The sequence below is a fragment of the Centruroides sculpturatus genome, unplaced genomic scaffold (genome assembly GCF_000671375.1).
Source record: "Centruroides sculpturatus isolate CEXI.00-Female unplaced genomic scaffold, Cexi_2.0 scaffold1274, whole genome shotgun sequence".
Classification (NCBI taxonomy): Eukaryota; Metazoa; Arthropoda; class Arachnida; order Scorpiones; family Buthidae; genus Centruroides; species Centruroides sculpturatus.
In genome coordinates, this window is record NW_019385446.1 from 47,187 (window position 1) to 56,909 (window position 9,723).

Here is a 9,723-nt window from a genome sequence, read left to right on the forward strand (position 1 = left end):
CTTCGTTGGAAGAAGCCTTACTTCTGAAAATAGGTGCAAACAACTTGAATTCTTTTATTTAAGTGGGTCTTTTAAATCATACCCTTGGTGGGTTCAGCGAGGCACACAATAAGGGTGGCCGGGTGATAAGAAACGTGGCCAGACATTGCGGATTCGATTCCCTGACGTCTTAACCGCCTCGACCTTTGATGGGAACATTACATAGATTAAAAACAATCTATATAATACCGAAAAATAAAATATCTATTTAAATATCGAAAGACGAATTTATTTAAATTCTTAACACGAAAATAAGATTTGAATAGACATTCAGACAGAAAATTTCAAATTTCTTCACAGTGGTGTAAGAATTTATATCCGAAAATTTGAGCATAGTAATAATGTTTAACCAATATTAATCTAATTATTTGCCATCGGGAATTTCTTCATTGATTGGCGATTTCTCCATTAATAAGTTTGCTTTTAACATTTGAACATCTTCTCTTTTCTTTCTTCTGAAGAACCCCAACTGTAGAAGAATAAATAAAGAGTGAAAATATATTTTATCTTTAGTATTATCGATTTTAAATACATTATTACCTTTAGCAGAACTACAAGGATAATGGTGATTAAAACAATTCCAGAAGCTATGCTGACTGGAAGAATCCATTTTGCGATCTTGCCACGTTTCAAAGTGATAGAACTCACAATATAAGTTATCACCTAACAAAAGTTTTTCATCATTATAATAAAAAAATTTCAAATTAGATTAATTAATATTTGTTGTATTACTTTGCTTTTATCTGGTTTATGATTTATAGGTTGAATATTCCTTCTTTTATCAATGATTGACACTCTTCCTTCTGAAGTAAAAGTCAGGTTATCCCATTCTTTCTAAGAAATAAAAACATTGTATAATTATTTTTCTATTTCAAACTGAATTTTTTTTTTCATTTGAATTTTTCTTTCCTGTGCTCTCTAACAGGGTCATTCATTCAGATCCATAATGTGGTGGCTGGTGGTGACGGACGTTTGATGGGTTTGGCTTTGTTTTATTCATATATGACAATGTGACTTATGGGCGATGTGCTGAGAATGCTCCCGAGAGCTCTTTTATAGGAAATTGGCCCCCTATTTAGATGTTAGACACGAGAAGAAAATTCGGAAAACTCTACTCTCGCCCATGGGCGTAGCCAGAGTTTTGTTATGGGGGGCCTAGTGGAGGCCAACCTGACACAAAATTGAATTATTTCAAATTATTGTTCATTATTGGGCACCGAGCAAGCCGTTCACCTTTTTTTAGTATTCAAAACTTTTATTTTAGCTTTAGGTTTTTACAAATCGACTCAACACTTTTTCGGCTGTGATTTCCTGGGGAGGGCACCAGGTTCCCTGGGAGGGGCCGTGCCCACCCAGGCTCCCCCCTCGCTACGCCCATGCTCTCGCCCGTTGGTGAGAAGTGAACTCGCGACCAACTGTGTTCAGTGGTTTTATCCACTCAAGTACCGGTAGGCACGACGACGTCTCCTTAACTAGATCCAAGTATCAAGAAAATTTATTGGATATTTTACGTTTTTACAGAGAATGGATCGGCTACTAACCCGTAATCAGTGGCGTAGCGTGGGTGTCAGCCGTCCGGGGCAAAGGAAATTTCGCCGTCCCCTTATTTAGGTATCTCAATTTAAATTCCCACTGCCGTCCATCCGTCCGTCCGTCTGCCTTTCCTTAATATCGAGAACGGAGTTAAATAGATGAGAGTCGAGACCATATATGGAAAGTTTAGTGACAGAAAGTCCCGATAAACTATATAAGCTTCCCACGCCAACCAGAAGGCATATTATTCCAATTTAAAAATTTCTCGTAAAGTGTTAGATAGATCAGTGTTCCGCAACCGGTGTGCCGTAACATGGTGAAAGGTGTGACGTGAACTTTTACATATTCTGTTATTTTTCAAGTTTTATTTATGTGTTTTTATCACAGTTGTTGTGTTTCTTATGCTTGTATTTCATTCTCTGCCGCAGCATTGATAAAATAAGATGATGCTTGTTTATTCTTTATTACAAGCCACGCATTTTTATGTATTCTAAAAAATTATATGTAAAATAAATTTGCTCACAGGTGTTGATTCTGTTTAATAACAATAATAATAGGTTAGTAACATTACATAATTCTATTAATAGTATCATATAATACGTTTTTGAAGGGAATAACATTTTGGTGTGCCGTGTTGAGTCATGGGTGTGCTGCAAGTAGAAAAAGGTTGCGGAACACTGAGATAGATGACCGACACAACTCTATTGTCAAAGGAAAAGTATGATATACAGGGGCAAGCCGCTACTAAGTTGAGATGGAGAACAAATATTTTAAATTAAATAAATTAAAAATATGATTAAAAATTGTAGCGCGGCATTGTGACGATGTCAGAAATAAATGCTCGTTATTTTTATTTTCCATCAGAGACAAATATTGTAACTAAGGGTTATAATTTTATTAAGAATGCCAAATAAGTTAGTCATTATTCTTCATTTACTGTTTTATAACAAAACAATTAAATATAGCATACTAGACTGTAATTTCATTAATTAAATTCAAATAAATATCGCTAAAAGTTTATTATACTGTAATTTAAAAATATAATTTTATAAAATTATAAGTGTCTCGTTCTATTCTCAGACAGTTTATACATACTGTCCATTATTATTTGGTATAACAAGAAGTGTCTATCGTATGTTGTAGCGCAGGGCCACAACAGAGTCTAAACTCGGTTTAGACTCTGTTTGCTGTTTAGAAATATTATTGATGTCACTTATTATTATTTTTTCTTTTACTTTCCAGGCTCTGTTATACATAGGGAAAGTATGGCGATCGGTCAAAAAAATGACTCCTCCTCCAGATTTTCTCATGTTGGAGACCTTGAAACGTCGAGAAATGCAAAATAATTCGGGAGTATTTTCTGTATATGTGTGTGTGTATGAAACGATTTTGTTCACTCTCTTTGAAGCTGAATAACTCCTGTGTTTTTTTGTCGAAATTTCTGAAAGTTTTCAGAGTGGTTTGTGTATTATGGGATCAATGCTTATTAAATTTAAAGGTCGACGAGGTAGGGAGATAAAAGGGATCGTGTCATATCTCGAGAGAGATCGGATGTAATGACGATTTCATTCGTTATTCTCATATACAATTTTTTTTTATAAAACCCATCCCTACCTTTAAAATTAAGTTTTTTTTTGTCATTTTATAATAATTAAAAATATAAAAAGTTTTTAAAAATAAGATATCATAACAGATGGCGCGACCAAAAGTTGCCGGGAAACTGAAGCAACTCGTTGACGGATTTTTATTAAATATTTAATCATTTCGTTTAAAAAATTTTTGTTTTTACATATGCATTAAATTTTAACATTTAAAAATAATAGCTCATTGTGATGGATAAGAAAAAACAAAAAACAAAGACCATCTTTTATATCAGACGATTAATTTAACCCATTAAAAGTTTCCGAGATTAAAAAAAATGTATTTAATTGACTGAGTAATTAAAATGAAATCTAGTATCTTTACCGAGTAACCGAGTGGAACAGGTTTCATTTGGTCTGGTTTTACAACCAGAGCAAATGAAACCTGTTCCACTCAGTTACTGCTCTTCGCTGAGCTAGTAGTCGAGTGGATAATACCGCTGAAACTAATCGCGGGTTCCCGCCCGATCAACGAGTTGGCAACATGGTATTTTCAATATTTTCTTCACGCATATAACACCTAAATACTGGCACGTTTTCCATAGAAAGTCCTCGCAACAGGAATCCAAGTGTTGTGTTGCCTTATCTCATTAATCCGATGAAGACAATTACTTTTCTCATTCCCGTCAGACATAAGATGAAAAATATGTTTACATACTCACAGAAGCAGATTTAAGAACTTTAACATTTATGTATCCTTTTATGTAAAAAGTCGAACTTTTCCGTTTTTCGTCAAATGGACCAACAGAACACACAACTTCTTGGCATTTGGATGTTTCACAATTCTAGTTAATATGATGTATTATTAGAGATTAAAGTTTGTATTGTGAAGAATTGTCAAAAATTACTCACAATTTTCAAATTCTTGTCTACATCGACCGACATCACAATATTATTGATGCTTCTCTTTGATCTAATTGTAATGTTAAGATCTTCATCATACTTCATGTGATCATTTTCTGTATTCTTGAAATTGCAGATTCCAGAAACCGAATTGGAATGATCTGGATTAAGAATCTATCAAGTAATGAAAGAAAACCGTAATTTATTAAATCATCTTTTAATAATGTAATCATTTATAGTGACTTACTTTAACACTTTCTAGTTTAACGAATTTCGTATTCGTATCGATCAAACTCGTTGGAATTGAGAAAACTACGTTCACAAGAGAAATGGGACTATATAAATATTTCATAACCTAAATAACAGAATAATGCTAAGTTTTATTCGTTAGAACTGGCCTAGTATTGAAGCTATATAAGAATTTTTGAACATTACATTATAAATATGGACGAATTCATAAAGTTCATTGCTGGGTTCACCTTTTTTCAATAGAATCAACTCTCGTTCCGCGCGCCTGTATAATAACATAAATTGTTATATATTTAGTTATTATAATGTAAGTTCTTTTGTAATTTACTCTTTACCCCGTTATTCCGATATCTGCAGATAATTTTATAGGTATTGTGATATTAACAAAATTGTCAACTGGATTAATTTCTTCGCTCAACGTCGTCAAGTCCATAAGAATGGATATGTGTTCTTGGTTAGATGATATTTTAGACGAATCTAATTTAATTTCCTGCTTTATCTGAAAAATTATAATTAAATCTTTGTAATTAATCTTTGTAATCAAAATCAATTCAAATTTTGGCCCACCAGTGGCTGAGTGCACAAAACTGCTGAAAACTATAATTGGTCGCGGGTTCTCGCCCCAGTCCAGCTTTCAACGATTTTATCCACTCGACTACTGATAGCACAATGACGTCTCCTTAAACTAGATCTAAATATCAAGAAAATTTTAAATGTTTATAGAGAAAAATAAATAATTTATACAATAATTATTGATTTACCAAGGTTCTATCGAAAGGATTGCCAATCAGACAGATTAATCTTAATCCTTTAGAAATATCACGAGATTGTCTACAATATTTTCCTTTGATTAAATCAAGATTTTCCTCTATATAAATTATCATCTCGGTCTTGAAAGCTGGATCTCCCGAACGTCTTATTTCAGCCACGATGCTAATTTCCTTGTCTTTACCGAGTATTAATTCTCCATTGCTAAATTAAATAAATCACAATAAAATAAACGTACATAGCAATTATTCCTGTAGTAATTTTAATACTTCATTTTGCCCAATGTAATTTCTTTGTAAAACTTTATAATTCAAAATATGAATATTCCAACTTTAAATAACGGCCATCTCTGTACGACGGCCATTTTATCAAGTACCAGTATATTGAGCAAAAATGCATACAGAATAACCTCGAAAGAATGACTATTTTTGTCTCTGTCAGTATTTAATTTGGCCATTAAACCTTTAAAAAATGGCCACTAATCTTTGGCCGTTGTTTAAAGGTTTGACTTTACTTTTTTTAAGTGTTACAAAATTAATATCTTTTTATGAACACATTCATTGTATTTAACTTTTATTCTGAAATATTATTCATAAACTGAAATTGTAAAATTGTCAATAAATTTCGTATTTAATGAGTTAAAAATTAATTTTTAATTAATTTTAACTCATTAATTAAATTCATTTAATTCATTAATTAATTCATTTTAATTAATTATAACATACATTACAGTACCAAAAATATATTAAAATATTTTAAATATTATTTATTTTTAAATAAATTGATTAAAAAAACTGTTTCTCTGAACAAAAAAAAATACATGTTAATGGATGAATTGATGGGGAAAGTAACACAACACGTCAGCAAATTGCCAAGAGGGATGCCTTTCGGGAGGACTTTCTATGAAAATTTTTCCCTATTTAGATGTTAAAAACCTGGCTAACTTTACGTAGTTGGTGTATTGGTGAGGTGCTCACCAGTGTCCGAGTGGATATAACCACTGAACACTACAGTTGGTCGCGAGTTCGCGCCTGACCAACGAGCTGGCNTTTGTAATAATATTATGTTCAGTAAGTTTTATTTCGCGTGTTCGCCAAACAGCGAAGCCTTGGTCAATTATATAGCACTGTACTAAATATAATAAAAATATAATTATGTTTTTATTTAAAATTAAGCATTGTGTTCAATGACGTTGCCAAATCCTTCAATGCAGAAGTGGGAATTTATAAGTCTTCAATTTGAAAATTGCAGCCCAATATTTAACGAAAAAGTCAACCGTAGAGTAAAATTAAACACATACGGTAGTAGCTGTAACGTAACAACTTCGTTGGATAGGCATTAGATTTTAACCATGACATTTTTTGTTATTTTATTTTTAGTGAAAATTTAATTCAAGTTCTTTTACTCACCTCAGACCAGATATGTTGGCGTTTAGTTTCAGATCAGATGAACATTTGTCACTCTGAGCACAACCAGTACGAAAACTTATCTGTAAATAAGTCTTCTATTGTAAAATTTCAGATATAAGAGTAAAAAATTCGTAAAGATTTTAACTTACCACGCCAACTGTAAAATTTGGAAACGTAGGATCTAAAACGGGACAATCTTTACAAAACGATACTTCTTCGGAAATATTATGTTTTAAGAATAAAATCGAATTTATTTGTATTGGATTCACTTGATCGTCGGAATCTCCCTGGCAAAAATATTCCAAAGAAACAACTTAAGTTTAATTCGCAAAGTTATTAATAATGCATTATATTAAATAAGCTATAATCATACTAGACACTTTTCTACAATTCATACTTTTTTCTTTTTTACTTTTTTCACCCTGAGCGCACTAAGAGTTGTTGTCTGTACATGGCAATGCGACTAGCAGGCAATCTGCCGAAAAAGGATGCCTCCCGAGAAGACTTTCTAGGAAAGTAGATAGGAAAACTGGCCTCTAAGTGTTACAAACGTGAAGAAAAATTGCAAAACTCCACGTAGCCATACTGTTAGCGAGGTGCGAACCCACCATCAACTACCAGAGTTCAGTGGTTTTATCCTCTGTTCATTTTATCTTGTATCAATGTTCAGAGTCGCACACTGGTAGGCGTGGTCACTAAGAGGGCCTTTATATCAAGCTTATTGTGAGTCGAACCGTGTGGTGATGGGCGTGCCCAACATCCGAAAAATTCATGGAATTTTTCGAGCCGGCCGGATTCGTTTCCGGATGTCTCTATTGAGGTAGGCTCTCATCCTAATTGCTTGGTCATCCAGCCGTACCGATAATGGGATAGATAAAAGATCTCTTAATATCCACAAGGCGGAAAGAGTTGAAAAAGAAAGTAATTCGTATGATTATTTTATGATAAAATAAATACGAGGTATAGTAGTACATACTCGAACATGAGTGTCATAACTAATACAGTCGGTTATCCCTTTTTTCATTATAATTTCCTGGCGTATGAATGAAGTTTGTTTATTCCGATGATCTGTGAAATAGTCTCGAGGTTGGAGAAAGTTTCTTCGACGAAACGAACGCAATTCCACAACAAAATCTATAAAATATGATCTTAAGATACTTGATAAAGTAATATTAATTTTCAAATTTATACTCACCGAGTTTCAAGGGTACGTAAATTCCCTCGTATCCGAAACAATAAATAGTTTTAAAACAATGTCCTGTAGTAAAATTGCAAGATGACTTCTTCGGATTTATTTGGTGAGGCTGAAATGTGATATTATGAAATACCCGCACAATGGGGCGAGACCTACGCAGTAGTTTATTATTCAGTTAATTAGTTTGCTTTTAAATTAAAGAATATTTTATTTATTCTATAAATTACCTCAAGAGTATTGCGTTGTCTGATAAAAAAGATCCAACGAGAATATCTAAAATAAATACCTAAAATTGAATTTTACATGTAACGAATTATGAATTTCTGTGAATTTAATTTACCAGAATAATTATTTGCATCTACGTCAACCGGTCTCGATATAGATATACCAAAACCCGTCAAAGATTCGTCGATTTCGGCAGCAAAAATTCTCTAAATATAAATATATAGAATAATTATATCTCACAGTAAAGGCGATAAAACTTCCATAATTATTTTACCTGAACATATTGAGATTTAATTCCATGGAGAGAACCGTGATATATGTAAATAGCGCCTCTTTCTGATTCGTATGGTGCTCCAATGGCAATATCTGTTATATACATATAACATTTATTATTATTTATTATATTCTCTCTGCTCTGTACGCACTAAGAGGACCTATTTTAACGCATTATGGATTTGGTAATGCCCACAATGAGGAGACTGGGTGGTGAGGGACAGGTTCGAAATATCCAGATGGACCACTCCCGAAAAATTCCTGGGGTTTTTCGACCGTCCGGATTCGATTCAAGGTTATATAAAATATTTGGTTTTTAGAGAATGAATAAACGAAACTTCTAATAATTTGTTAACGTTAGAGGTTTTATTGTGGATATCTAATGTATATAAAATTATCATCAAGCCATCACTCCAGTCAATGGGGACATTTGTTAACACATTTTGTGTAGCTCAGTAAACTTTGTGTTCCCAAATAACAGTGTAATAAGACAATTGTGCAATAAAACTAAAACTGTCACCTGTTCTAAGAAAGGTTGAGCGAAAATTTCCAAAGACTACAATATCTAATATCTAACCAGAACTTTAATTGTCAGAGATACTTTCAGAGATATTCTTACTTGCAAAATATAATTTTACTACATTCTCTATACGCTATTTTGTTTTTGTTTAAATATTTTTGTATTCCAACGTCCGTCAATACTGTTTTGTATATTTCAACCTCTCGTGCATTTCTCTGATCATCATACAATATACTGTATAACGCAAATATCAAATAGTTAATTACATTAAACTGGAAAGTTTTAAAATCTCAGCGGTCAGCACATAAATCTCTGTTGCTCTTACTACCCAGCAGTAAGAACAACACGAATGATAAATCGAGTGGTTAAAACCGCTGACAATTAATAGTTGTCGCGGGTTCGCACCTCGCCAACGGGCTAGTCACGTGGAAATTTCCGGTTTTCTTCACGTGTCAAATACCTCTCGAAAGGAACACTACCTTAGTAGATCGCCCAAGTTGAGTCACCTTACTCCATCAATACAATCTTATGTTACTTTTTTCTAATATACATTATAATTATAGGCAATTTTTAAATTAAAGCTTGTTTCGAAATAAATTAAAATAAGATCTAAAATGGACCATTAAAATTAATTTGATATGAGCTAATCACAAAATTTTAAATAAAAGTGGTTTGTATCACGAAAGAAATTTCCATTGCTTCTCTTTCATGCTGACCAATCCCATTGCGGTACAGACACGCTCGTCAGACCTCTTTTTTTTTTTTTTTTTTAACTCTTTCCGCTCTGTGGGCACGAAGAGGGACTCTTTTTGCAAGCCCATTATGGGTTCGGCCAGGCCCACAATGGAGCTGCCGGGTGGTGAGGGACGGGGCCCGACATATCCGAACGGACCACCCCCCGAAAAATTCCTGGGGATTTTTCGATCCGTTCGGATTCGAACCCGGGTCCCCCAGAGCGGTGGGCTACCACCTTGACCGCTCGGGCATCCGGCCAGTGCTGTGCGATGTCTATAATTTTAACATCGATGT

General features: G+C 33.5%; 1 protein-coding gene across 2 annotated transcripts in view; it reads right to left on the reverse strand.

Moving 5' to 3' along the window:
- LOC111639088 (tripartite motif-containing protein 2-like) overlaps window positions 1-9,493 on the reverse strand; it is a 14,047-nt gene extending 4,554 nt beyond the window's left edge. Inside the window, exons 1-16 of one of the 2 annotated variants that reach the window (XM_023384865.1) lie at window positions 8,176-9,493; window positions 8,017-8,107; window positions 7,904-7,949; window positions 7,677-7,828; window positions 7,458-7,615; window positions 6,631-6,768; window positions 6,482-6,561; window positions 5,066-5,276; window positions 4,640-4,803; window positions 4,491-4,569; window positions 4,303-4,410; window positions 4,065-4,229; window positions 3,875-3,997; window positions 772-873; window positions 580-702; window positions 22-508 (exon numbers count right to left, since the gene is read on the reverse strand). In XM_023384865.1, coding sequence (XP_023240633.1) covers window positions 404-508; window positions 580-702; window positions 772-873; window positions 3,875-3,997; window positions 4,065-4,229; window positions 4,303-4,410; window positions 4,491-4,569; window positions 4,640-4,803; window positions 5,066-5,276; window positions 6,482-6,561; window positions 6,631-6,768; window positions 7,458-7,615; window positions 7,677-7,828; window positions 7,904-7,949; window positions 8,017-8,107; window positions 8,176-8,280 — 1,950 coding nt within the window. In that variant the 5' untranslated portion in view covers window positions 8,281-9,493 and the 3' untranslated portion in view covers window positions 22-403. Of the gene's footprint in view, window positions 1-21; window positions 509-579; window positions 703-771; window positions 874-3,874; window positions 3,998-4,064; window positions 4,230-4,302; window positions 4,411-4,490; window positions 4,570-4,639; window positions 4,804-5,065; window positions 5,277-6,481; window positions 6,562-6,630; window positions 6,769-7,457; window positions 7,616-7,676; window positions 7,829-7,903; window positions 7,950-8,016; window positions 8,108-8,175 lie in introns of those variants that run through there. The other variant, XM_023384867.1, reaches the window with a different exon arrangement.
- Between the last annotated feature and the right edge of the window lie 230 nt (window positions 9,494-9,723).